Raw genomic sequence first — 27,860 nt, 5'->3', positions numbered from 1 at the left:
CACTGAAAACAGCTGACCTCTGGAGCTAGTCTGCGCTGCTTCTCTCCTTTGTGCTTCACTAACACCACGTCTCCTCATTAGGCCCTAAAAATAAAGGCTTCTCCAAGTGATCTTTGTCTGCCTGTGGCTTTTATCAGGGTAGAGTGGGCAGAAAAAAAAATGGCTGGCTTCTAACTATGTACAAAATTACAAAGTGAATAAAAATGCAAAGAAACTTCCCTTTTAAAGATACTTTTAAGAAAAAAAAAAAGCAGAGCCTTGAAACTTTTATTACTTTTTTGCTTGCCTTGCCTTTTTCACCAACATGCCTGGCTGTTATTTCATCTTGTAAGTGAAAAAAATCATAATTACATCCTACTTCTAGCCAGGTATGGTGATGCACACCTGTAATCCCAGTACTCAGGCGGATTTCAAGTTCAAGGGCAGCCTCAGCTATGTAGTAGGACCCTGCCTCAAAAAAAAACATACAAACAAGCAGAAAAAACAAAAAACTCTGGCATGGTGGTACACGTCTGTAGTCCCAGCTACTCAGGAGGGGAAGTAGGAGGATCACAATCCAAGGCAAAAGTGTAAGACCCTATCTGAAAGACAAACTAAAGAAGGAAGCGGGGCGGGTGGGGGGCGAGTGGAAGAGCCCTTGTGTGAGACCCTGAGCTCAATCCCCAGCACTACTGAAACAAAATAAGAAGTCCCACTTCTAATGGGATTTAGCTTAGTGCTGAATTTGTTTCTGTACTTTGAGGAATAGTTTCCGGAATTAAGTGACATAATACATTGTCCAGCTCGGCTCCCTGCTTCCTGGTGGACACCCAACAGATGCTCGTTGACCACAGCCCTGCCATCCCTGGCCCCATAACCACCACTGCAAGGGTTCAAGTGCTTTCTAAAGGGGAGGCTTATGTGAGTGATGGTTGACAATACTATTTTTGGAACGAGTTACTTGAAAAATACAAACTTAGCCATTACAGTCTCCAGTGCCTCTAGAAGTTTCTTCCCATTGTCAAGCTACTCAGTTGCCCCTCTCTCCTGTGTAAAGAGCTCTAGAAATTAGTAGCAGACCCAGTGAAAACGTCACTTTTATTTTGTTTCTTCAGATCATCTACATTCAATTGGTTTTGCTAAACATAAAAACCAGCAACATGTAAATACAGGGTAAGTACGTTCTCTAAGACAGTGGGGACAACCTAGGAAGGGCCCAGGCAATGCTGTGTGATGCTGCGGACTGGGCACCTGAGAACTGAAGTCCACTGCTCCTTCTTAAGGGGACACAGTAACAAGCGCTCCTGCATTTGCCTAAAGTCCAGCCAGAAGCCAGGTGTCCTGATTCTCTTGTCAACTGCCCCAGGCTGAAGCCGCTCATCCTCCCTCCCTGCTGCCTCTGTGGGAAACAGGGACCTAGGTGTGTTTTTAAGTCTGGAATGGGTTGGCATTTTGGATTTGCAGATCTCCCTGCCTAGTGCAAACAGGGATTTGTTTTGTTTTGTTTTAATTCATCATGTAATAGTGTAAGTCAGTTGTATTTCCGCTCTCATCACAGGGTTTTGTTCCATGCTTAGCTGAGAATTCACCAAGGAACAGCCTCAACTGATAATGTGACATTGCTCAGCGTGTCATGTGAGTTGGCTGGGATTGCCTACAGGAGCTGCATTGTTCACTTCCCTAAGTGCTTAGGATGGGTGGTAGGGAGCACAGGAAATGGAAGAGTGCCAGGCCAAGGTCATCTGTGGGCACTAAACTGGCACAAGGGACACTTGCTAAGTGTAAAATTGAGAACTGCTTCTATGTACTGCCTGCTTCTACGTGAAGCCTCAGTGGCCACACAGGGCCTAGGGCTCCAGGCCCCTGGGCACAGGTGCCCCGTCCGAGGCACAGCTGCACTTCTGCACCCTCATGTTGGGCAGGCTGACCACCTGGGGCCTGGTCCTGCCTCCCTCCTTGATAGTGACGATCATGGGCAGTGAGGCAGTCTCTGAGGCGATGCACTGCCGAGGCCCCAGGAACGTCCACTGGAAGGTCAGGGGCTTTGGGGGCTGCAGGCAGCTGCCCACACACTCATAGGCCAGGAAGCCTGGGGGCTCCAGGACCCAGTTCTCCGCCCACTTCACCCCCTGCAGGTCCAGGTACATCTCCTGGCGGCAGCAGCGGGTGTCCTTAGTCACTGGTGCCTCAGGGTCACAATTGCCTTGAGCTCTGTTGGGGGCAAGGAGAGACAGGTCAGAGGTCAACTAGAAGGCAGAGGTCAGGAGCATCTGGGAGGGAGACTTAAGAGCCCCCTTCTCAGTGTGTTCAAAGCTGGATGTGGGGCTGGTGGGGGGAGGTTTGAGCTTGCCTGGCATGCTTGAAGCCCCAGGTATCCTGGGTTCAATGGCCAGCACGGCAGGAGAGAAAGAGAGAAGGAGAGGAGAAGAAAGCAGAGAGAGAGAGAGAGAGGGGGAGAGGAAGGAAGAAAAGAAAGAAAAGCTGGATTTTTGTGTTAGAGGATGGGTAGCTAAACATACCTAAAAGCTAAATAACTGGTATTTACTGAGGACCTTCTATGAGTCAGGAAAAGCTTTAAAAATGTTCTCATTCGTTCCGACCCGCTCTAAAAGAAGTCGTCATTCTAAAATAAGTGGAATTCCCTATGCGCCCCTCTGTTGGGGCCCATCGGTTTGACCCCCGGCGCCTACCCGTAGTCCTTGAGGTCCAGCGTGTGCAGCTCCAGCTGCGGCTCGCCCCGCGCGGCGCCCGCCGTCCCCTGCGCGGCGAAGCGCACCAGCCTGTGCGCGCCCGAGGCCCCGGGGCCCAGGTGCTCGCTCTGCACCGACACCTGCAGCAGCAGCGGCTGCCGGGGCCGGCTCAGCTGCTGCCAGAAGTTCACGGCCTCGGTCACGTCGAACGCCTTCCAGCCGCTCTCGTGCACCGACACCAGCCTGGGACACAGCCCATCGGGAGTGAGGGCTGGGGGCTGGCGGGGCTGCGGGGGCCCCGGGGAGCCCGTGCGCCCCGCCCCCGCCCCCCACGCCCCGCCGCGACCCCCACCTGGAGTCGATGAGGGACGTGCGGTTGGAGCCGTCGTCGCGGACGCGCAGCCACTCGATGGTGACCTGCGCCCGGGCGCTGCGCTCCAGCCTGCGGAGCGCGGCCCTGGGAAGCGGCTGCTGGAAGAGCCGCAGCACCGCCTGCACCAGCTCGCTGTTGGGTGGCAGCCGCTGCTCCATGCCGAACACCAGCAGGTGTGTGGACACCTCGGACACCAGGAACCTGCCCGCCACCTCTGGGGACAAAGCAGGGTCAGCTGGGCCTCTCAGGGACTGAGTGGCTCTGCCACTGAGCAGGTGGCCAGGTCAGGAGGAAGCAGCCCCTGTTCTGTGTGTGCCTCTGGGGCGAACACAGGTGGTTCTGGGTCTTGTTCAGTAACTCTCCACCAGCAGGAAGGCAGCTGTGGGTCCCACAGCTATGGGGAGCTGCCTGGCCTGGGTCAGGCTCTGCACCTGACAGATGACCCCAGCCCCCAGGTGAGAGGCTGTCTAGGATCCAGGCAGGCTATATCCTGACAGCTGGAGTCCTCACTGTCATACTTCCCCATTTTCAGTCACCCAAGGATGCCTTTCCCACACTTCCTCGCTGTAGTGCATCCACTGTTCCAGGTGATACCCCAGGTTTTCCAGCCTGCACCCCACCTCTCTATGGGGAGCCGGGTCCTTGCCATGCCCATCCCAGCCAGACATCTCTGCTGTCCTCTGCTACCCTAGTTCTCTGGGCCTAGGCTTTGCCAGCTGATCCAACCTGGTGTACGTCCTCCTGGCCATGAGGGTCCCTGAGAACGGGTCCCTCGGTTTACTCCAGAATCCAGGGCTCCAGGCCGAGCCACCCTCGCAGGTCACGGTGCCTCTTCTGAGCTGCTTGGACTGAGGCTCCCACGTCTCCCCTCTGAGCCTCCCCAGCTAAAGGGGACATGGCCATGTGCCCTTCCCAGAGACCAGGCGCACAGAGGAAGGCTCACCTCGGAAGTTCTGGCTGAACCTCTTTCCACGGGGACGGTCCCCATGGCTGCGCTGCAGCAGGGCCACGTACCGGGCCCTCAAGTGGGCAGGGATGGTCAGCCCCTCCACGTCAGTCCTGTCCAGGACAGGCGCTTGCCTGAGATGCAGCTGTTGCAGCAGGCTGCCCAAGACCCGCTCTTCGGTCAGGGCCACTCCAGGGCAGGCCAGGGGCAGCACCCAGAGTGCCCAACACAGCCACAGGGGCCGCATGGCACTGCTCAGGAGGATTAAGGGGCTTGTGGGTTCCCCCCCCCCAAGGAGACTCTTCGAGGGTCTAGGGCCTGGCTGCTGAGAGCTGGGACCGGCCAGCTTTATAGCGGGCCCTGGGTGGGGGGAGGGAAGCAGGTCACACCCTCAGACCTCCTGGGAGCGCAGCAGCCAGACAGTCCCCTGAGCTGTGAGGAGGGGGCTGTCTAGAGAGGGCACAAAGGGCTGTCTGCTTTCTACACAGGCCTGGGGCTGTGCTGCCTCCACAGCTCGACAGAGCTTTCAATGCCTGTTGAACTTCCTGGCCCCATCCCAGTCCTGTTCTATGAAAAAGAGAGGTATTCTGTGAAAAAGAGCCCCCTTCAGCTGTTTGAACTCTTTAAGTCTCTTCCCAGAGGCCAGACAGGGTGTAGATTTGTTCATGGAGGAGGAGAGAAAGTGTTCTGCATTCCTGCTGCTCTGCCCACTGTCACAGACGCCCTCACAGGGGAGGCAGCTCCTTCCCATCTCCCCCTCAGGTACCTCAGGGTCTGAAAGTGCTTGCCTTCCCCATGACAGAAAGCTAGATGTTGCCAGGCCAGAAACTGGCAGTCCATTCCCAGGAGAAAGCTGTCTTTGCATTCAGGTAACCACGGAGTGAGGACAGTCTTCATATGGCCAATTCTTCCTGGGAAGGGCCTATCCACTGAGCTGGCTCACACTGCCAGGCACAGAATGAGGGGCAGGGGTGTAGAAAGCAGAGGCCAGAGCTCCCAGGGGGCATGTCCAGTCCAAAGCCACAGGTACTGGGACAGATTGAGGTGGGGGCCCCCAGTGTGTGCTCCAGCACACATTTTACATTGACTAGGTTCAAATATGGGACCTGCCGTTTGGTAGTGCTGGATCTGCCCATGACTTAGCTTCCCTGAGCCCGGTTTTTCTCGTTTGAAGGAGGAGTGACGAAGGCAGGGTTTACTTCATCGGGTTGACGTAAAATTAAATGAATGGGTACATTTAAGGCCTGTAGCCCAGTGCCTGAGCCTTGTAAACACTGTAGAAGGGTTTGCTGACGACATTATCATCTGTCTAAAATCTGCACTCTTGGGCTGTGGCTTTTCTGAAAACATCAGTAACAAGAATAGCAAGCGGTTTTTTTTTTTTTTTAAATGCTCACCATGTGCTAGTTCTGTTCCAAGGGAGTTAGCCCTTAGGAAATAGTCATCAACTTTTGGGGGGCACCTTCCAGATGCAAAATCAGAGCACTGGATGGGTGCTGGTGGCTCATACCTGTAATCCTAGCTACACAGGAGGCAAAGATCAGGAGGATCAAGGTTCAAAGCCGGCCTGGGCAAACAGTTCACGAGACCCTATCTCAAAAAAACCCTTCACAAAAAGGGGCTGGTGGAATGGCTCAAGGTATAGGCCCTAAGTTCAAACCCCAGAAACCGCCCCCGCCCAAAAAAAAAAATCAGAGCACTGCAGACCAGTCATCTGCCACAGTGAACGGTTAATGAGTTCATGACACAGGTGCAGCCATCTGTCTCCAGAGGCCCCTCCCCGCTCAGGGGTCTGAGGTGTTCAGGAGAAAGCCCCGCCTGACAGCCTCCATTCCCATGTTGTCACATGGAGAATAGCAAGCGTGGTGGAGGGGGACAAGGAGAGTGTTCTGTGAGCTAAGGGGCCCAGTGGGCAGGGCTCAGCCCTCTGCCTTGCCTGTGGGAGGGGGGGCCCTCTGGACTCATGGGGATAACCCGTCACCAACAGGTCTTCCCAGTTATCCTGGCTTGTCTTCCTCTTGCATCCCAGACAGAAGAGAGAACCTTCTGGTGCTCAAGGGAATGTCCCCTGGATGAGGTCAAACTACCACCATATGCATTTACATATACACACATATATTTGCATACACATACAGAAACAGGTTTTGGCAGTAAGTGGGGGTAGGTTTAGAATTAGAAGAAGAGGAGGAATAAGAATATCCCTGTTAGGACCAGGTGTGTAGGTTCATGGTCAATGGTAGAGCACTTGCCTATGGTTCACAAGGCCCTGGCTTTGATCCCCAGCACTGCAAAAATAAATAAAACCCCGATAATAATAGCTAATGCCTAACAGTGTTTGTAGGCCATCACTGTTATAAGTGCTTTGCATATCTGTGTGTGTGCTCATAGATTCACATGTGCACACAGAATGTATATATGCACTAGTAACTCTTGGTGGATTTTTTCTTTTTGCCTTTGTTTTGCAGGTCTTGGGTTTGAGCTCAGAGCCTCAAGCTGGGAAGGTGCTAGGCAGGTGCTCTGCCACTTGAGCCATCCCCCAACCCTTTTTCACTTAGCAATTTTTCAGCATCTCAAATTTTGACCTGTGGTGGCCTTGGACATCACTTCTCCTGTGCTTTGGAGTAGCTGGGATCGCTGGTGTAGACCACCATGCGCAGCACTGTTAACTTATCTTCCTCAACAGGACACGGGGAGGAGGTTGTCATTATTTTTATTTTTTTTTGGCTGTACTGGGATTTGAACTCAGGGCCTCATTCTTGCTAGGCAGGCACTCTATCACTTGAGCCACTGCACCAGCCCTTTTCTGTGCTGGCTATTTTCGAGATAGGGTCTTCAGAACTGTTTGCCTGGGCTGGCTTCGAATCTCGATCAACCTTCCTGATCTCTGCCTCCTGAGTGGCTAGGATTGCAGGTGTGAGCCAATGGTGCCCGGCAGAGGTTGTCACTATTTCCATCTTATAGGTGAAGAAACTGTTTCCTCATCCTGTTATGTGACTTGTTAAGATCGCACAGCTAGTAAGTGCCAGAGCTTAAGGTTGTTTAAAGGAAAGCACAGAGGACTAAGTCACCATGTGTGCACCGGCTGAGATAAGAGAAACTGCAGAAATCCTGACAGCAGAGCCAGGGTGGGGAATCTCAGGAGTCACAGAATCATGACCAGCTGCTTTTCTGCCTTTCCTTTTCCCTCCCACCTCTGTTTCCAAGGAAACCATAATCCACAAGGAGCATTCAATCCCATCTGGGGGAGGGGGGGCTGGGGTGCAATTTAGTGGTGAGTGCCTGACTAGCATGTGCGAGGCCCCAGGTTCCATCGCTAGCACTGCAAAACAAGAAAACAAAAACAAACCCCATCCTGGCACTCACATCCCATAGATTGAAGATCCCCTGAGAAACACACAGACCCCCGCCCTGCATCCGGCCCAAACAGGCCCTCCTGCCTTCTCCTCCCTGACAAACATGGCCTTCTTCAAAAGAAAGGTTGCTGCCTTTCTTTGCAAGTGATTAGCAGGGAAAGGACTCACATGATGCAAACATTTGGGCCTTGTCAGACCAAAAGGCACAGAAGTGTCACATTAACCAGCAACCCAGGACCTATGTGTAGCCTACGGCCCGGGAAGCTCTTCTGGGCTGGTGTTCCATAAATATGCAATACCCTACCATCCTTACCGCTGGGCGAGAGGAAGTCCTGTGGCTTATCATGGCAGCATGGTGCCAAGGACCTAACACCCAAGGTGCTGATGTGATCAGCAGGGACTTGCTGTCCCAGTGCGGGAGGAGGCAAGGTCCCTGTTGCTGCCTCCCTGAGTTGCAGATGCTCAGCCGATGCTCAGGGGCCCAGGACCTGTCATACCTGGTGTAACTGACCAGTCAGGTGGAAACCTAGCTGCCCAGAAGAGGACAGAAAAGGTGGAGGAACCCTTCCTGCCCTGTTCCCTGTCTCCCCAAACGTCCTGCTGGTGCTTCTGAATTGTGACACAGCCACGTCTAGAATTGTCAGTATTCAGCCTGAGGACCTGGCATAGGTGTCTGGGAACCTGCACAGTTGGTCTCATAGTGAAAGTGAAATCCCTTCCTAATTTGGGCGGGGGGGGGGGGGGCTCCCTTAAGTGGAAGTGAGGGACCTGGGCACGTTAGCACCAAGAGGATGGCTTGTCCAGTCAAGCAGGGTCCCTCTTCCCCTGCCAGTTTTCAGAAACTGACTATGCAGGCCATCGTCCTGCTGGGGTTTTAAGAGGTAGCTCTGAGGAGACAGGCTCAGAGAGGCACTGACTCCCAAAGCTCACACAGTGAATCGTCTTCACCGCAGACTCAGGCCTTTCAGCTCCCAGGCCCTCAAGCTACTTCCTGTGCCATGCTGCCTGGCTCCCTGAAGCAGGTGGTTGTCAGGCTCATCCATCAGCCCCAGGCACATTGGGGCTCGGGGTCGGGTTGGGTGGGGGCAGGGTGGCGTGAGACCAGACAGACAGACAGAGGGTAAGTCCTCCAGATTCCTTTGACTTCCCCAAGACACAGGCCGGGTTCACAAATGTGGATTCCCAGCAGCCCAAGAGTTCTGCTGGGAAAATCAGGTAATTAATTGGGCAATTAGCTACCAGCCAAAGAAGGATGGGATGTGGATTGGGTGACTTTTACAATGAACAGATAAGTCGCCAGGAGAGGGCAGCCACTTTTGTCATGCATAGGAAGGGCCAGGTCCCCAGACTGTGGATCTGGAGTGTCTGGCTTGGGGTCAGGTCAAGACAGAGAAGCAGAAAAAATCATCCCCTGTGCTGGCGGGCAGGAAGATGTTTGAATACCTACAAAGCTGCCGAAGTCGGCTCGCTCTCACAAAGAGCCCTTGGGTGGAAGTGGTCCAGATTGCTTGTGAGCCTGAGCTGGCCAGAGGTTTAAGTTTTTGTGACATCTTTTTCTTCACAGATATGACATTGTGGGTGTTCTCATTTCAGGAGTGCTGCACAGAGATGCAAATGCTTTGCCCTGCCATCTATGCATCCTTAGGACCGAGACACCGGACCAAAGTCCCCCAACCCAGCTGGCCTTTGGTTAGCTCCACGTTCTTACCTCACTTGTCCTCTGGCCCACAGGCCATGATGTGGGCAGCAGCCCTCCCTACTCTGGTGTAGGCATCACAGAGCCATGGATCCTGGGCTCCAGACAGCCCCATTCCTCCCTCTGCTCAGGCCCCAATAACTTCCCACTATCCACTGTGGTACCTCCCACCCCATGGAGGAGCTACAGCTTGGAGTCACCTGGGGCACCTTACGATTCCTAGACCCCAGCACAGGCTTCCTGACTGGGCTTCTCTAGGGCAGTGTCCAGGAATCAGAAGGATGTAGGTTCTGCAAGGCAGGTAAGGGGGGGTGGTTAGGGTGGGTGTCCCCAGCAGGCCGAGGAGGCTGGAGAATTCAGGTGAATTCTGAATTCATATCATTCACATTACTCATACAAAACTCAGGCCTTCCAGATCATTCCTCAGTGTCTTGATTGCCTGTAATGAGAAGAAAGAACATAATCAGAAAAAAACCCTTTTTCCTGAAATCTTTTCTGGGCTTTCTCCTGACATTTTGTTTGTTCTTCTGCAGTGGAGATGGAACCCAGGGCCTTGTGCACATCCTCTGCCTCTGAGCTATACCCTCAGCCCCAACATAAATCATGAAGGACTTCCTTCATGAAAATCCTTCCCTAACCCTAATGTTCTCACGGCACCATCTGTCCCCACAACAGGTGGACAGCGCTCATTCTCTCCTGGCATCAGAGATGTGCCAGTCTCCCAGTGGAGGGAGGGGCATCCATTCTTGTGTGATCTTGCAGACCTGCTGACCTCACTGCTTGGCAAATAGTCTCAGACAGCCTTAGCTGAGGTATAAGGGAGAGGGACAGGAAGAAAAGAGGAAAGAGAGGGAGATGGAGAAAGAGGAAAAGGGGGAGGAGAGAGTAGATAAAATAGGCCTTTTTTTTTTTTTTGCTAAGAAATATGAAATGGAGAAGATGGCTGAAGATGGGCTAGGTGCTTACTCTGCCTCTTCCTATGGCATGTCCCAAGCTGTGAAGTACATCTCCTTTCCCTGTCCTTAAAAAAAAAAAAAAAAAGAAAGAAGAAAAGAAATATGGGAGTCTTTGCTCCTATTTCCTACACAAAGGCAGGAAATGTTTCTCTCTCTTTTGCTCCATCTCCGCACCCCCCCACCCCCACCCCCGTCTATACTTTATTTATCCTGTTACACTAAAATAAATCCTTGCTAAAACTTAAATATGAAAGTTAAATAACTTCATAATTAGAGACATGCATTCTTTTTTGTGGTACTGGGGTTTGAACCCTGGGCCTCATGTATGCCAGGCAAGTGCTCAACCTCTTGAGCCACATCCCCTGCCCCTGAGCATGAGCTCTCAGTCCAAATGAAGGTCAGTATTCATCAGTAACTAGTAACCAACACATGCTTTTTATTTGTTTATTTATTTTTGCAGTGGGCAAACATCTGTGAGCTATACAGATGTTGAAGCATGCCCTCTACCACTGAACTATCCTAGGCTCAACACACGCAATTTTAAAGCTGAAAAGTCAGGTACACTTAGGCGCAGAGACAGACAGAAGTGCCCCCCCTACAGACACCTAAGTCCAGACAGTCTGACTGCAAGGCCAGGTGTGTGATAACATTGTGTGTTTGGTAACATCAATTCCTGCTCTGTTGTCACCTCCCTTCTCTATAAGACCCCGTTGTCCGGACTTCACACAAGGCCCTTGGCCTTTCTTTGGGGTCACCCTGTTCTAGAAATTCTTTTTGTGCGTTACTGGAGTTTTGGACTCAGGGTCTTGCACTTTCTAGGTGGCACTCCACATTTGAACCATGCCTCCAGCCTGAAAATTCTTTTTAAATTAAAAAAGCTAATCATACAAATCTATGGAGTTCAGTGTGATGTTTTGACACTGACTTTGTGTAGGATGAAGTCAGGAATTTAAGGTGATCAATCATCACTTCTCAAACATCACTTCTCTGTGCTGAGAGCATTCAAAACGCTCTCTTCCAGCTATTTTGAAATGTACATGCATACATGTGTGTGTCTATGAGTGTGCACACGCGTGCAGGGGATTGAATTCAGAGCCCCCTGGGTGCTAAGCATGCCCTCTAGCACCTCCAAAAATGATAAGGTTAACCATATCCACCCTTCTGTGTACTGCTACACCAGAACTCACTCCTCTCATCTGCCTGTCACTTTGTACCCTTAACCAACCTCTCCCATTGCCACTCCCTCTCCATCCTCCCCAGTGTCTGATTCTGTCTGCTTCTATGAGACCACCTTCCTTAGATCCCATATATGAAGAAATCATTCTTTTTCCTTCTTCCTTCCTTCCTTGCATTTTTGTTCCTTACCTCCCTTTCTTCTTTTGTTCCATCCTTCCTTCCTTTCTGTATATTCCTTCCCTTCCTCCCTCTTTCTTCTTTCCTCCCTCCCCTTTCTAACCTCCCGTCCTCCCTTCCTCCCTCTGTTCCTCCTTCCCCCTTTCTTCCTCTCTTTCCAGATAGGATCTCACTATGTTGCCCAGCCTGGCCCTCAACTCCTGGACTCAAGCAATCCTCCTGCCTCAGTGTCCTGGGTAACTGGGCCTCTAGGCTCACAGCCTCCATGCCCTGCACAGAGATGGAAAATTCTTCAGTGCCTGGATGGGGCTGTATTTTACAGGCTATGGATTCCAAGTTGATCAGTGAGGAGGGGAGAGCTGGATTGGGGGGAGGCAGTGGAGGTTGGTGGCATCAATAAGGGTCATCACTGTATTCCCTAATCAACAGAGGGTGACTGATAACAGGCTAGGAGGATTTGCACCTCCTGATGGGTAATGGGAAGGTGGGCTAAGCAAACAGATAGGTAGTAATGAATATGGAGTTGCTGGGCGTCCCTGGCGTGCGCCCGCCCCCCTTCCTGTGAGCTCACTAGTGAAGGTTGTTAGGACCCGGAATCCTATTCCCCCGAGAGACAGAGAGCCAGGCGTGAATGCAATCAACAAAGCAGAGTTTATTGGACTGGCTAGCCAGGGTCGAGCTCCCACACGGACACGCAGGACCGGTTAGGAAAGCAAGACCCTGAGCCTCTTAGGGGGAAATCTTATATAGACTGCAGTGGCGTGCATATTTTTGTTATCAACATTAGACAAGCAGGCAGAGCACATCCTGCACGTACTTCACATCTTGCTCGTACCTCACATCTTGCTCGTATCTCACATCTTGCTCGTATCTCACATCTTGCATTCCTCACATTCTATATGCCCTAACTGAGCCCTGCCTCATTGCTTATCTTATCTACATGGGATGTTTGGTACTGGTTTCTCCAACAAGGGGGTTGGGGCCCGCTGAGACCTCATATTCCTTTCATTCCCCCCTTTCTTATGGCCTAAATTGAGGAATCATCCTCGAGAGGATGAAGAGCCTGATATTGTTGGCGGAGGACCAGAAGTTGGATAGTATTAATTCGACTTTTGACAAAAGTCATAAGTCGGTTTAGAATCCAGGGTCCTATGGTAACAAGTAATAGGATGATTATTATTGGCCCTGCCAGTGCAGATAAAAGGGTAGCCAACCATGGGGACTGGTTAAACCAAGACTCGAACCAGCTTTCCCCTGCCTCTTTTTCTCGTTTTCTTTGTTCCAGGCTCTTTCGGAGTTTAGACATGGAGTCACGAACAACTCCGGTATGGTCAGCGTAAAAACAACATTCTTCCCCTAGAGCAACGCATAGTCCCCCTTTTTGGAGGAACAACAAGTCCAGACCTCGTCGGTTTTGAAGTACTACCTCAGACAGGGAAGTGAGGGATTTTTCTAGGTGGCTAATGGAGGTTTCTATTCTCTCTATATCTTCATCTATGGCTGCGCGCAGCAAAGACATCCCTTTATGTTGAGTAGCCAGGGAGGCTATGCCGGTCCCTGCCCCAGCCACCCCTAGGCTAAGTAGGGTAGCAATGGTTAGTGTAGAAATAGGCTCTCTCTTCTTTCTCTCACCTGTTCCTATATTCCAGTATGAATATAGACTTTCCTCCGAATGATAGAGGATGCGGGGCAGCACAACCACTATAACACAGAATTCTTTAGAGCTGTTAAACACCTTAGTTGATAGGCATGGGGTGAGTCCGGACCGCGAGCATAGCCACCACCCATTGTCCTTTGGAATTACCCATTTAATAGCATTTCCCCAGGTAGAACTGGCGTTAATAACAGTACATAAGTCCCGTCTGTTCTTTGGCACTTTTCCTAAGCAGGTTCCTTGGCCGTTTACCTGCTGTATGGTCAGACCTCTCTTACGGTCTCCCCAGGAACATTGACTAGGGTTTTCCTCAGATGAGGTATCGTGAGTGGTGTTTAGCCCTATTGCCTCATAGAATGGGGGCCTCACATCATAACATAACCAACAGGAGTTAGTCATGTTAGGGTTGGTGTGGTTTAACGTCAGGAAGGCAGCACCCACTAGCTCCCAGAGGGGGTCTTTAGATGCGGTCATGAGACTGGGCCTCACCAGGGGAGGGCTGGTTTCTGATGGTCTTGGAGTTGTAACATTAGCCCAAGCTATGGTAGAGGGAAGGTGGTGAGTTGTGGAAGGTTGGGGAGATGGCTTTACATTGGGCGGCCTAAGTACCTTATTGGGGCCTACTGCTGTGGACGGTGGCCCTATGGGCTCAATTTTTAATCTGACCACTATGGTCGAGCCAGCATGTCCACCATATTTATAAAATACAAGTCCCCATACCTTACCTTGTATCCACCCAGGGGTGTCCTTCTTGCCAGTTTCAGTGAAAGTGACCTTGATTCTATCTAGATCCGTGGGCTGGCATTTATGGGTGGGTATTGGAATTCTGTGCCCCCTTAATATCCCATTTACAAAGGCAAATTTGACTAGGTCTGATTTTGATATCCCCCATTTCCATTCACTATCATTGGATGTGACACATGCCCATGACCTACAGAAGGAGTATTGTATCCCCCCACATTCCTGGTTCTTTTTGTGGCCGGGGCAGGCATAAAACCCATAACGTCGGGCTGACTCCGGGGCAGTAGACTTGTAGGCAGGATTGATGTCTCTGAAGCAGAACTGAAGCTCCGGCCACCAAGTTCCTATGGGGGCAGTGCGAGTAGTCTCGTTGAGGGTGGTATGAGTCTCCCCATCGGTGAGTATCCAGGTTTGCTTATAGGGCTGGTGAGGGTTGGTTTCTGCGAGGCTCCCGCTCTGGGCATTGAGCAAGATCAGAGCGATCAGCCACCCCATCCGTGGCTGCTCCTGAAGGCTCTGCATGTTCCCGGGGCCACAAAAGCTTTAGCTTTAATGGGTTGTCTGGGTGCCGCCGTACAGTCCACTCCTTGACCCCTTCTTGTTTTTGATGATTGGCTCGACGCACGTGGGAGTGGTGGATCCAAGGTCCGATGCCATCAACCTTGAGGGCGGTAGGGGTAGTAAACAGTACAACATAAGGTCCTTTCCATCTAGGCTCTAGGGTTTTGGACTGATGCCTTTTAACCCATACCATGTCACCCGGGACTATGCCATGTTCCGGAGCCGGGTCCCTCTTAACAGCGTGGTATGCTTGAATTAAGGGCCAAATCCGTTGTTGCACTTTAGCTAAAGCCTGCAACATGGTCAGGTAATTTGGGGCCAGATCACCTAGTTCTGGGCTTAAGGTCCTCTGAATGATGGGGGGTGGAGCCCCATACAGGATCTCAAAGGGAGTTAGCCCATGGACATAGGGGGAGTTCCGGACTCGGAAGATGGCCAAGGGAAGGAGCGTCACCCAATCACCGCCAGTCTCCAGGGCCAATTTGGCTAAAGTCTCCTTTAGTGTCCTATTCATCCTTTCTACTTGCCCTGAGCTCTGGGGGTTATATTCACAATGTAGCTTCCAATTGGCCCCCATAGTCTGGGCTAGTCCCTGCAGGACCTTACTAACAAAAGCCGGACCGTTATCTGACCCAATTGCCTCGGGCACCCCATATCTGGGTATGATTTCCTCTAGCAAAGCCTTTGCCACTACCTGACTCGTCTCCTTCTTTGTAGGAAAAGCCTCCACCCAGCCTGAAAAGGTATCTATGAATACCAGCAAATATTTGTACCCAAACTTTCCCGGTTTTACCTCAGTAAAATCCACTTCCCAACTTCTTCCCGGAGCCCTCCCCCGTTCCCGAGTACCTGTATGGTGCCCCTCCCTTCGTCCTGGTTTCATGATTGTGCAGCTGGCACAATCTTCCACAATTTGGCGGACTGCTATGGTCTGGTTCGGAAATCGGAGCTGCGCAGATGTCAACAAGTCTAGTAATTTTCTCCGCCCCAAATGGGTGGACTTATGTAAGTTAGCCAACAGGAATCGTCCGAGTTTTTCAGGCAGAATTAACTTGCCTTCCAAGTCGCTTTTCCATCCGTCTTCCCCTTCTCTAAAGGGGGAGTGGGCTCTCATCCAAGTGAAATCCTCTGTGGAGTATTCTGGTCGGGGGGGTAGCGGAGGGAGCTCTGGGACCGGCACGTCTATCGCCGCAACCGTGGAAGGTTGCCCTGTCTCCATGGGAGGACTCACCATTGCTACTCTCTTTGCTTCTTGATCTGCTCTGTTGTTACCGACAGCTTCCGGCGTCTTGGCAGACTGGTGGCCTGGGACATACATCACTGCCACTGCCTTCGGTTTTTCCACTGCCATTAATAGACGCTGGACTTCGGCTAGGTTCTTTAGATGTTTTCCTTCTGCTGTGCGGAATCCTCTTTCGCGATAGATGGCCCCGTGGACATGGATGGTACCGAAAGCATAGCGGCTATCGGTGTAGATATTGACTCGCTTTCCTTTTGCCCTCTCCAGGGCCTCTGCCAAGGCAATTAATTCCGCTTTTTGGGCTGATGTTCCGGGTGGGAGGGCGCTGCTCCATACCGTATTTCCTTCTTGGTCGACTACAGCTGCCCCTGCCCTTCGGGCTCCATCTTGGAAAAAACTGCTTCCATCCGTGTACCAGTTTAATTTGCAGCCGGACAGGGGGGTATCCTTTAGGTCAGCCCGTACCTGTGTAACTTCGGAGAGGAATTCTTTGCAGTTATGGACAGGTGTCTGCAGTTCCGGGTTAGGCAACAAGGTGGCAGGGTTCAGGATTACGGGATCTGTGAATGTGATCCGAGGGGAATCCAACAAGAGCCCCTGGTAGTGGGTGAGCCTGGCATTCGTCATCCATTTCCCAGGGGGTTGTTTAAGGATTCCCTCCACCGGGTGAGGGGCCGTTACCCAGAGGGCCTGTCCAAAGGTTAGTTTATCGGCTTCTCTCACCAGCACGGCAATGGCCGCTATGATGCGGAGGCAGGGGGGCCATCCTGCCGCTACTGCGTCTAATTTCTTGGAAAAGTATGCCACTGGTCTCTTCCAGGGACCTAGCTGTTGGGTCAAGACTCCTTTGGCTACCCCCTTTTTCTCATCTACAAACAGAGTGAATGGTCTTGTAGGATCTGGCAAGGCTAAGGCAGGGGCCTGCAAAAGAGCGTCTTTTAGCTGATCAAAGGCCTGTTGTTCTCTCTCTCCCCAACTCCAATCTGGAGCTTCTTTGGTGGCCTCATATAGGGGTCTGGCTATTTCCGCAAATCCTGGAATCCAGAGTCTACAGAACCCCGCGGAGCCCAGGAATTCTCTCACCCCCCTAGTGGATGTCGGGGATGGGATAGCCAGAATAGTCTGTTTCATGGCATCAGTCAGCCACCTTGCCCCATCTGCAATCCGATAACCCAAATACGTCACTGACCTTTTACAGATGTGAGTTTTCTTGGCACTTGCCCGATACCCCAGCTCACCTAATTCCGTTAGCAGGTGTTCAGTAGCCTTGATGCACTCCTCTCGGGTTTCTGCCGCTAACAGTAAGTCATCAACATACTGTAATAGAGTGACTCGTGGGTGGCTCCGACGAAAAGGTTCCAGGTCCTGGCTCAGGGCCTCATTAAACAGGGTGGGAGAGTTTTTAAATCCTTGCGGCAGTCTGGTCCAAGTGAGCTGTCCGGATTGGCCCCCATCTTCTTGCCATTCGAAAGCAAATAGCGGCTGACTAATTTCTGACAATGGAATGCTGAAGAAAGCATCTTTCAAATCAAGGGTTGTATACCATACTTGCGAGGGGGGTAGGTGGCTGAGCAAGGTATAGGGATTTGGAACGGTGGGATGAATGTCCTCCGTCCGCTCGTTTACCTTTCGTAGGTCTTGCACAGGCCTATAGTCCCCGCTTCCCGGCTTTCGGACGGGGAGCAGAGGAGTATTCCAGGCAGACTGACAAGGTCGCAGTACTCCTTCCTTTATTAGCCTGTGGATATGAGGGGCTATGCCTCTTCGGGCCTCCTCAGGCATAGGATACTGTTTCACCCGAATGGGGAGAGCAGAAGCCTTCAATTGTATAACTACGGGCGGGAGGTGTTTGGCGAGGCCGGTTCCCGCAGTCTCCGCCCAGGCCGTGGGAAATCTTTTTACCCAATGAGTCATGTCCCCTCCTGGTTCCTGTTGACTCTCAAACAGACGATGCTCGTCAGCCAATGATAGGGACAAGACATGAATCGGGCTCCCTTCTCGATCAGTCACAATTATTCCATCTGGTTCAAAATGGATATGGGCCCCTATTTTGGTGAGTAGGTCCCGTCCGAGCAGGGGAGCGGGGCTCTCAGGGACGACCAAGAAGGAGTGTGTGACCTGGTGTTTTCCTAAGTTCACCTTTCTTTTGGTAGTCCATGTACATAACTGCGTACCGGTGGCCCCCTGAACAACACTTGTTCGTGCCTTGTTCAAAGGTCCATGTGCCTTGTTTAAAACCGAATATTGGGCGCCGGTATCCACCATGAACCCCATCGGCTTCCCCTCCACATGCATTGTTACCCAGGACTCGGGGAGGGGGTCTGAGCCCCGTCTCCTTCAGTCCTCTTCTCCGGCTAGTAGGACTCTGGCCTGCTCTACTGCTCGTTCCCTTTCCCTGTTTTCCCCCGGTCTCCTTCCAAACCCTCTTCTTCCCTTTAACTTAGGACATTCTCTCTTCCAATGCCCCGTTTCCTTACAGTAAAAACAGTGTTCCTTATCCGGGGTCCTGGCGTGGCCCCCTCCTCTGGGTTGGTCCCGGACACCCGCTAGGAAAATACGAGCCATTTCTCTCTGTTGCTTTCGGTTTTCCTTAGCCTGGAACTCCCGGTCCTCCTTTCTCAATTTCTCCTGGGCTTCCCTGTCTTCCTTTCTCTGTCTTTCCTCCCTTTCTTCTGGAGTTTCCCTAGCGGTAAAGACCTTTTCTGCTACCTGTAGCATTTCCCTTATAGTCATCTCCCCTAAGTTTTCCTGTTTATTGAGTTTTCTCCTAATGTCTGGGGCTGCCTGATTAATGAATGAGAGTACCACAGCAGACCGGTGGAGGTCCGCCTCAGGGTCAATCGGGGTGTACTGACGGTATGCCTCATAGAGGCGCTCTAAGAAACCGGCTGGGCTTTCGTTTTCCCCTTGAATGACTGCTTTTACTTTTGCAAAATTGGTGGGCCTTCTAGCGGCCGCTCGGAGACCGGCCATCAGAGTCTGGCGGTAGATCCGAAGACGCTCCCTACCTTCTGCGGTCCCGAAATCCCAATCAGGCCGGCGTAGGGGAAAAGCCTCGTCTATGGCCGGTTGGAGAGTTGTGGGTCTCCCATTATCCCCCAAGACATTCTTCCTCGCTTCGTTGAGGATGCGCTCTCGTTCCTCCGTCGTAAAAAGAGTATTGAGCAGCTGATGACAGTCATCCCAAGTGGGGCGGTGTGTATGCATGATGGACTCCAGGAGATCTATGAGACACTTGGGGTCTTCAGAAAAGGGCGGGTTCTGTGTCCTCCAGTTATATAGATCACTGGAGGAGAAGGGCCAGTACTGAAACTGTTGCCCTCCTCCCGGTCCCCCTTGGCCCACCATCCGGACTGGAAGTGTAGGGACAGTTTCCTCCCCCTGTGTTGATGAGGGGGGCCCGTCTTCCCCCTCCCTTTCCCGGATCCCTCGGGGGCGAAGTCTTCGACCCATTCCTCCTCTTGCTGCCAGTCCTGTTGAGGAGGATGAGGAAATTTCCTCCTCCGGGGCACTGGCTTGGCCAGGGGGAGTCACGTATGGAGGCGGCCGATCTTCCTCTGCCCCTGCGAGGGATGGGTAAAGGGGGGAACTCTCTGGTAAGACCGGAGATGGTGAAGGAGATGCCCTAATTTGAGGACCGGTCAAGGTGGGAAGAGGAAGTTTTTCCTCCTCCTTTATGACCAAGGCGGGCGTGACTGGGGTTTTAGCCCCGGGGGCCGAACTGGAGGGGTGGGTCAGAAAAACTGTTAACCAAGGGGGAGGGTTCCTCACCAGATCCTCCCAAACCAAAATGTAAGAAACTTGGTCTGGATGGCCTCGATTGTCTGGCTGAAAAATGACTGCTTTAACCTTAGTGATCAGGTCTAGGGAGAGGGAACCTTGAATGGGCCACCCGACTCCAAAGGTGGGCCACTCTGCAGAACAAAAGGTGTCGAACTTACCTTTCTTGATGACCAGACCCGCATTTAAGGCCCTTTCTTTAACTTCTGGAAAGTGAGAAAGGATCAGAGACTTTGGGGTTGTTTGTCCCTGTCCCATTGTGGAAGGAGACTCAAACACCAAGAGAGATAGAACAAAAAGGGTAAAGGCAACAATAATTCCACACACACACAACACTCTCCAGCACTCGCTCGGACCGGTCCTTCTCTCACACTGGTGCGCACCCCATTCAACCTCCTCACCGTCCAACTGGGATATCAGGCCGAAAGGCGTCCACTTGACGGGTGGTCGGTCGACTAGCTCAATTAGTTCTTCACCTGGCGCCAGGGTTCCTAAAATGCTCGAGCCCAAATGAGAGGAAAGCCTCTCCCAATAGGACCCTGTGGTCCTCCTTGCGAGATTCCCAGAATGAATCTCCCTGGGGATTGGCCGAATCCCCGCCGCGGCCCAAATGGAACACTCAAGTTCCTCCAAATGAGGGTCTGGGATCCCCTCCCAACGCCTAGGACTTGGGATCGCCCCTGCTTTCTCGCAGGCAGGTTCTGTCTCTCGAGAAAATGAAATCTCGGTGGAACCTCCAAATGTTAGGACCCGGAATCCTATTCCCCCGAGAGACAGAGAGCCAGGCGTGAATGCAATCAACAAAGCAGAGTTTATTGGACTGGCTAGCCAGGGTCGAGCTCCCACACGGACACGCAGGACCGGTTAGGAAAGCAAGACCCTGAGCCTCTTAGGGGGAAATCTTATATAGACTGCAGTGGCGTGCATATTTTTGTTATCAACATTAGACAAGCAGGCAGAGCACATCCTGCACGTACTTCACATCTTGCTCGTACCTCACATCTTGCTCGTATCTCACATCTTGCTCGTATCTCACATCTTGCATTCCTCACATTCTATATGCCCTAACTGAGCCCTGCCTCATTGCTTATCTTATCTACATGGGATGTTTGGTACTGGTTTCTCCAACAAGGGGGTTGGGGCCCGCTGAGACCTCATATTCCTTTCAAAGGTGACACCCACCACTACAACCCACACCTCCTACACACTTTGCTTCCTCTGCGGGGCCACTCTGAGCCACCTTGAAGCATTTGGCTGCCTCTTGGTCTGGAGCTCTGGGACCTGACACCTTTCCTTTGGGGATGTGCACAAAATCCAGCAGCACAGAGGGTTTACAGTGAAAGGCAATGGTCTCCACTCCACCACTCCTCAAAGGACACCTCTGATGGTTTATCTACAAACCATAGTTAGGCTTTTACCAGAATAGCCAGCTGCTTCCTGATAGGAAAACCAAGAATGAAATACTTACTTCTCAGTCTGCATTTCATCCTTCTCCCAAATTTTTATCTTTTTACTTTATTTTTCTGTGGTGCTGGGGATCTAAGCCAGGAACCTTGTGCATCCTGGGTAAATGCTCTACGTTGATCCACACTTTTAGCCCAATAATACTGATTTAGGAAACACCTAGACTTCTCTGTTCTAATACCCTTCATCTTCCCTGCCACTCTGCAAATTCTTCCAAGGTAACGAACCACTGATGTCCCCTGTGAGCACCTGTGACAGGCATCCCCTTAGCTAGAGAGGAGAATGGGCAGAGGGACGTGCATACGTTACAGGTTTAGCAGATTCTAGCAGAGTGTGCTCCCAGAAGCCCCTAGCAACTTACAGTCAACTCAAGTCTGTGAGGGAGCATGTTTCTAACATCCCTTCCTCCTCCATTAAACTCCTACGTTTACAGCAGCCTAATGTGGGTGGGCTGGAAAGAAGCCTTGACATTGCCTCTGTTTTTGCACTCCCAGAGTTACTGTGAGACTGGACAGCTTTCCCAGTGTTTGCGGAATATTTAGATTTTCTCGGCCTGGTTTTCTACTGCACACTATGTCTTTTCCTTATTGAATAACATATTCTGGATAAAAATCCTTTCTTGACTATAGGCACGAATATATTCTACTATATCATGGCAGCAATGTTTCCTTTTTTATGATTTCTTTTCAAGTTTATAGTGTTTTATACATTATCAAAGTCAATTTTGTTAATCAAGATGCTTTTCGAATCTTATTTACAACTGCCTTCTCAGCCAGACATGGTGGTGTACACCTCTAATCCCATGAGGCAGGAGGATTGCCTAAGGAGTTCCGGGCAGTAGTGCCTGCATTAAGACTCAGTAGAGAGGTGGACACCATAGTGAAAACAAAGCGGTGAGGAGTCAGGTGTGGGGCTGGAGTACAGCTCAGTGGTACAGCCCATGTGCAGAGCCCCGGGTTACAAGCCCCAGCACACACACAGTACCTGGTCCTTGACCTGAGCCCAGTCACGCTGACTGACAGGAGCAGGGCCATGTGCACCTTAGCCTCTTTCTGTGCACAGCAGCAGCCCTGGGCTCCACCTGGTCCCTACTCCATGGGCAGCCTCTGGCCTCCCTGGGACAGGGGGCACAGGCCATGTGGCCCTTTCACTCTTTCCTGAGAAAGATGCCCTGGGCAGAGGAGGTCCCAGAGCCTGGGATGCCTCTAAGGTTTGCACACTAGGGCTGGGGCCAGTAGAGTCCTTGGAGAAGGCAGGCCCCTTCCTTCCGGGGTTACACAGAGGGTGGCTCTCCCAAGGGCAAGTCACTCCTTAACACACACGACATCTTAAGCAAGCAGGTGTCTCGTGTCCTGTCCTAGTGAGGACTATGCAGCCATGCCCAAGACCCATCTCACTCTCGTGAGGAGGACAGCAGGATTCTGGCTTGTTTGAGTTGTCCCAGAATGAAGGGCACTGGTGGTGAGCTCCGACCCCTGGTGGCTTGGTTACAAGCGTGCACACAAGGTGTCAGGAGGTTGAGGCTGAACCTCTGTCATTAGCAGTACAGAGGGTGCGGTGACCTGATGGGCAGCTTCCACCTTGTTCTGACGGCAGCAGGATGTCCAGGTTAGCCAGGGTTTCAGAAGCTCACGCAGTGGCCCCAGAAGAAATGGAGGAAAAGTAACAGCACCTCAAAGTGGCAGCAGCAAATCGGGTTAGTTAGGGCTACGTGATTGGGACTGAGTGGACATGGTAGAGGTCAGGGAGGTGGCTCCTGAGGTCCTAAGTTGGGGGTCCAGGTGTCAAGGGGGAAGAACATAGGGATTCGTGTAAGGCATGAGGAGCCCACGGGAACCTGAGAGGAGAAAGGACGGGTGGGAGCAGTCAAGGGGCTGGTCAGGGCAGCTGTCTGTGAACATCTTCACCGGGGCTGGATGCATGTCCACAGTTCTGTCCCGTGGCTGTTGGTGGAGGCCTCGGACCCTCACTAGGTACAGCCCTCTACAGGCTTTCAGAAGGCAACTGCAAGCCAGGCAAGGGACAACAGCCTGCAATCCCAGCACTGGGAGGCAGAAGCAGGAGTTCAAGGCCGGCCAGGGATACACAGTGACACACTGTCTCAAAACAAAACAAAGGACAAACAGGTACCTGCTACTTCTGTTCAAGTGAGGAGGTCAGGATTAGAAATCTGAATAGAAATAACACCATGGTACAAAGCAAGTGTCTGGGAGAGAGTGACACTGACTTTATTTAAAGGGCCTCACGCTTGCTAGGCAGGCGCTCTGCTACTCTACTGCTTAAGCCACTCTGCCAGTCCTTGTTATTTTTTTGAACACGAGGACTTCTGAACTGAAGTCATCCTCCTGCCTTACCCTCCCAATAGATGAGAGTAAATGTGTATGCCACCATGTCAGGCTAAAAATATAGATATTTTGCTTATCGTAGACATTTTGGCATTCATTTTGGCTTTCTAAAATATTAAAGTACTTAGGGTTGGCAGAGGGGCTCAAGTGGTAGAGTGCCGACCTAGCAAGCGTGAGACCCTGAGTTCAAACCCCAGTACTTCCAAATAAAAAAAAAGAGAGAGAATTAAAGTATCTTGATTATTGAGGTCTTTGAGGTTTTGGGTGTCTGTCTAAATTTTGCATCCAATAGCCAGGCATGGTATACACCTGTAATCACAGCACTGTGGAGGCTGAGACAGGAGGATCTTGAGTCCCACAGGCAGCCTTCAGTGAAACCTGCAAAAACCTCCATCTGAGGTGAGTACCTCACTGCCCCAGCCTGGTCCAGCCCTAGGGACAGCACAGGGTCCCAGATGGGCCTGCCAGGATGCCAGGAAAGCAGAAGAAGGTGAGAGAGGAAAGGCTTGAGGAAGGAGGCAGTGGGGATGGGGACAGTCTGGAGATGTGCTCGCTCCTGTCCTCCAACTCTGCCCCATCACCTGGAGCCCCGTGTGACACCCCAGGGAGATCCCCAATGGCCTTTGCTCCTCAGCTTCCTGCCTCCAGGAGAAGAGGCCCCTGAAAGCAAAGTGCTTTCAAGGAGGGTGGCCCCAAATGGTGTCACCTCTTCTCAAAAGGATCAATCTGGGAGTGGGTGAGGAATCCTGTGGTCCCCGAATTCAGTCCAAAAGCCCCATGACTATGGCTGGCAGCCATCCAGACTCCTGGCCACCATATCCATTCCATTCCTATCCACAGCAGTGGCCTTTCAGAAACCAAGATGAGCTGGACACAAGCTCATCTTGTCCAGGGTCACACGGCCTGAAAGTCTGTCTGCCCCACTGGATTTGAGGGGCTTCCTTATCTCACAGGTCAACAATCTCCCAGACCCAGGAGATGGGCTACTTCTGGGCCTGTTAATCATACCCACGGTTCATTCATTCAATCTACGTTTGCCAGCACCTGTCTGTCACTAGACACCTCAGAGTTTTGGCAACAAGGAGACCCCATCATCAGGTGTCTCAGAGCTGAGGAAAGAAGGACTGGGCCCCAACCTGAAGGGCCTAGAGTTTAGCAGTCAGTGCTTAGTAAACAGAACATGGGTGGTAAGTGTGGCTCCCAGGGAGCAGATTGCAGCCTTGCCTTCCATTGGGTCGGGGCCCTGTTGGCTGGATAAGCACAGCCCTGCCTTTGTGGTTTGGAGAATGCTCTGCACAGTGGCTCACAGGGATGAGACCTTCAGACTTGGCTGTCCTCTGGCATCCTGGCTGGAAGGCTGTGCTATACCCTGGCCTGTAAAGCCTGTGCCGGCCTGGCCACCCCACAGGACGTGGGCCAGACGCCTACAAGCCCCAGTGACTGACAGGCTTTGAAGCAGGGTGGATGATTCAGGGCTTGGGCACTAAAGAAGTAAGGCAGAGCATGAAGGAGAGTCAGGAGGCCCGTGACAGGAGGCTGGCTTCTTCCTACAGCAGAGGACACTGCCGTCCCCAGCCTCCACTGCCCCTGCTTTGGAGAGGCCCCAGTTGGGCTCCTGGTACTCAGGGCCCATCAAGCACACAGGGTCCCTCCCACACTGCCCAGGCTGGAGTCCACTCACCCCATGAGTCAGAGCACTTTGGTGCCTTACTGTTTCATCTAGAGGAGGAGGAGGGGGATTTAGAGTCTTCTTCATAGGGTTGTTTAGGGCTTTTAAAAATTTGTATTTAAAACTTTTTTGGTAGTAGTAGAGTTTGAACTCAGGGCCTTGGGCTCTACCACTTGAGCCATGCCACCAGCCCACTTTTGTGCTAGTTATTTTTCAGGCAGGGTCAGGAGCTTTGCACTGGGGTGGCCTTGGGCGGTGATCCTCCTACCTGTGCCCTCTCAAGTTGGGATGTCAGGTGTGGGCCACCATGCCCCACGCTGGAGGGTTGTTTAAGTCCGCCACCACTAATTTGCAGTGCTGGGGGTAGAATTCAAGGCCTGGCACACGCCAGGTTAGTGCCCTACCACTGAGCTACATCCTACCACCTTGCTTTTGCAAAGTTCCAGAAGGAAGTGCCTCTTGGCTGCGCACGGTGTCTTCAGAGACCCACACATTAAGAAAAGGAAAAGGAAACGAAGAAAATCCTGAGCATCCCAATGAAGGGGCGTCTGTTAGCGGGTACTCACTAACGTTCTCAAGGCTGTCCAGGACAGGGCATGGCCACTGGCGATCTTTTGGGGTCGGTGCCCCAGCCCGGCCTGCAAAGAAGGCGGTGAGAGGCAGGGGATGGGGGTCCCCGTGGCCGACGGCAGGGGGCGCTGCGGAGCCGGGGCCGCGGCGCTAAGCAGGAGGCCGCGCTGGCCAGGCCGGGAGGTCCGCGACCTGCCTCTGGGGACCCCACGTCGCTACGCACGCAGTTGGGATGCGGGGCGGGTGAACTTCCAACAAGAAGCCCCTGACGCGGCGGGGAGACGGCGGGAGGGGGGTGGCCGAAACAAGTACATGTAAGTAAACGCAGAAAAAGTTAAAAAAGGAAGCCACTGACTTTGCTCCGCCTCCCGGCCCCCGCCTGCGCGCTGTCCCTCTGTCCTGCGCGCCACCTACCCGGGCCTTGACTGGAAAGCGAAGCGCGACGCAAGACCGGCGGGGCGAGGAGAGCTGGAGGCGGCAGAGGGCGGGGCGAAGCGGCCCTGGGGGCGGGGCGACGCGGGGGGGAGGCGGGGAAAGAGGGCGGGGCGGATGGGGAGCGGGGATGGGCGGGGCGACGGCGGGGGCGGGGCGACGGCGGGGGTAGTCCGGGCAGAGGGCCCGGGGAGAAGATGGCCAGGAGAACGTGGGGGCGGGGAGGATGGGGCGCCGGGCTGGGAGAGGGTGTCGCGGAGGCGTCGAGAACGTGGGGACGAGGGAGGGCACCCGGAAGGTGAAGGCGGGGCGTAGCCGGGACCACGCACGCAGCCACAGAGTCCGTCCGTGGAGAAGGGACGCGGCGAGGTTGGAGGGAGCGTCCCGAGAGCCGGACAGGCTCTGTGGGTTGGGGGTCGCATGTGAGTGACCTTTCCACGACTAGCAGATAACGGACACTGCGGGGAACCCACGAACCCGGGCCCAGGAAGCAGCCCAGTCACTGCGTGGGGCCAGGGCGCCCTGCCGGGCACGTGTATCCTGGGGACACCACGATCGGGTTCCCACCCCGCGCTGTCTCCCTGCCCCCTGCCAGTCCCCCTATCGGGCCCGTGACCCCCATGTATACTGCGGGCACCGCGATCGGGTCCCCCTGCCCGCTGCACTCGTTGGAGCACAAGAAGTCTTTCTTCTTCACGGCTAGGCCATCTTTGCTTTTGAGTCAGAATGTCCCTGTGCAGCCCAGGCTGGCCACGAACTCTCCACCCTCCTGCCTCAGCCTGGGATTGCAGTCAGTTATGACAGTGTCCATGCTTGATGGTGGTGAGCAACTCATCTGTGACATGAGTCCGTGTCTATAGAACTGCCACGCACTCACTTGTCCTTGCTCCACGGTTGCATGTACAAAAGTCAGTTCCAGTCATTTTCCTCCAAGACCTGCAAAGGCACCCATGTCTACAGGCAGGTTTCAGAGCGAGCGCATCCATTCCAGAGAACATGCGGCATGACCCTGAGGGATGGTGAATATAGTTGGCTTTCTCTGTAAAAACACATCACAGTAGTACAGTCTTACCAACGGTCATTCACTCAGTACTGGTGAAGCGCCTTCTATATCCCAAGCACTAACAAAACGGGTGGAACCCTGCCCCGTGGAGCTTACCCCTGCAGATAGGCCCATTTAAGGCAGGTGTCATGGTGTGGACATCTGGGAGAACATGGAGGGACTGGTCAGGGCTGAGCCGAGGTAGTGGAGGCCTTTGGTTTGTTCAGCAAGCAGAGAGTAAAGGAGGTCAGAGGGGAGGGTCTGGGCGGTGAGGGGCTTTCAGGCCCTGTGCCAGGATGCCTTACAAAATCCTAACAATGCTAAAAGGCATTTGACAGCAGGGCTAGGGAAGGTGTGCTCAGAAGTCATGGTGCTTCTCTGAGGAACACTTGGAAAATAAGAAAATGGGGACCCAGATGGGTGACTCCAAAGCCCTTGCACTAAAACCCAGCACCTCATGGCTGCTTTTCCAGGGAAAACCAAAGTTGTTGTATGGTCACTGCCAATATGCTGATTGAGCCCAAGACCCAGAGTCGTTATTTGTGCAACCCCACATTCTTGGGGTTTGGCTCATTTCACAGAACACCACTTAGTTTTTCTCTAAACAAACCTTATGGAAGTGAATGAATACAAAAACTCTAAAGCATGTTTAGGAATTGCCATCAAGGCTAGACAGAGTGGCTACACCTGGAACCCAGCACCCAGGCTGAAGATCATGAGGTTGACACCAGCCTGGGCTATGTTGTGAGATCCTGTCCCAAAAAACAACAAATTCACATCAGTCCTCCGTTATCAGTCATTAGACTGCATTGCCTGAGCCACATTTTCCTCCCCCAAACTAGCCACAAGTGGGAGTGGCTTATCACAATGGCCTGTGTGTCACAGAGTCACCTGGGTTCCCTAATACCCTTTCCATATTCTGGTTAGAGCACACGCATGGCACATGAAGTTAAAGTCAGTGCTTATGATTTTGATCAGAGCCAGCCTACAGTTATTGACACCAGAAACTGTGTACT

General features: G+C 52.6%; 2 protein-coding genes across 3 annotated transcripts; both read right to left on the bottom strand.

Annotated features, from left to right (window-relative positions):
- Positions 1 to 1,063: 1,063 nt before the first annotated feature.
- Positions 1,064 to 25,865, bottom strand: LOC109691491 (left-right determination factor 2-like). Of its 2 annotated transcripts, none has more exons than XM_074048850.1 (5): positions 25,785 to 25,865; positions 3,986 to 9,476; positions 3,022 to 3,256; positions 2,670 to 2,912; positions 1,064 to 2,190 (listed from the first exon to the last, which is right to left on the bottom strand). In XM_074048850.1, exons 2-5 carry the CDS (start codon positions 4,233 to 4,235, stop codon positions 1,827 to 1,829), a joined length of 1,092 nt encoding a protein of 363 aa, XP_073904951.1. In that variant the 5' UTR covers positions 4,236 to 9,476; positions 25,785 to 25,865; the 3' UTR covers positions 1,064 to 1,826. The 2 variants fall into 2 exon arrangements, with proteins under 2 accessions (XP_073904951.1, XP_020027109.2); XM_020171520.2 differs by lacking the exon at positions 25,785 to 25,865 and adding an exon at positions 25,367 to 25,778.
- On the bottom strand, positions 14,301 to 20,484 carry LOC141413998 (uncharacterized). Its single transcript, XM_074048849.1, is given in 2 exon segments — positions 14,301 to 14,402; positions 15,152 to 20,484. Coding segments are annotated over 2 exon segments (4,434 nt in total). The 5' UTR covers positions 19,581 to 20,484; the 3' UTR covers positions 14,301 to 14,397.
- Positions 25,866 to 27,860: the final 1,995 nt, after the last annotated feature.

The sequence above is a fragment of the Castor canadensis genome, chromosome 11 (assembly GCF_047511655.1).
Source record: "Castor canadensis chromosome 11, mCasCan1.hap1v2, whole genome shotgun sequence".
Classification (NCBI taxonomy): Eukaryota; Metazoa; Chordata; class Mammalia; order Rodentia; family Castoridae; genus Castor; species Castor canadensis.
Note: the sequence above shows the minus strand (reverse complement) of the source record. Positions and strands in the feature narration are given on the sequence as shown.

Bases quoted from the DNA above. Each gene is read 5' to 3' on its own strand.
- LOC109691491 (XM_074048850.1), bottom strand. From the start codon at position 4,235: ATGCGGCCCCTGTGGCTGTGTTGGGCACTCTGGGTGCTGCCCCTGGCC. The intron at 3,257-3,985 runs GTGAGCCTTCCT...CTTTGTCCCCAG, and splicing joins GTTCAGCCAGAACTTCCGAG to AGGTGGCGGGCAGGTTCCTG. The intron at 2,913-3,021 runs GTGGGGGTCGCG...GCTGTGTCCCAG, and splicing joins ACGTCCCTCATCGACTCCAG to GCTGGTGTCGGTGCACGAGA.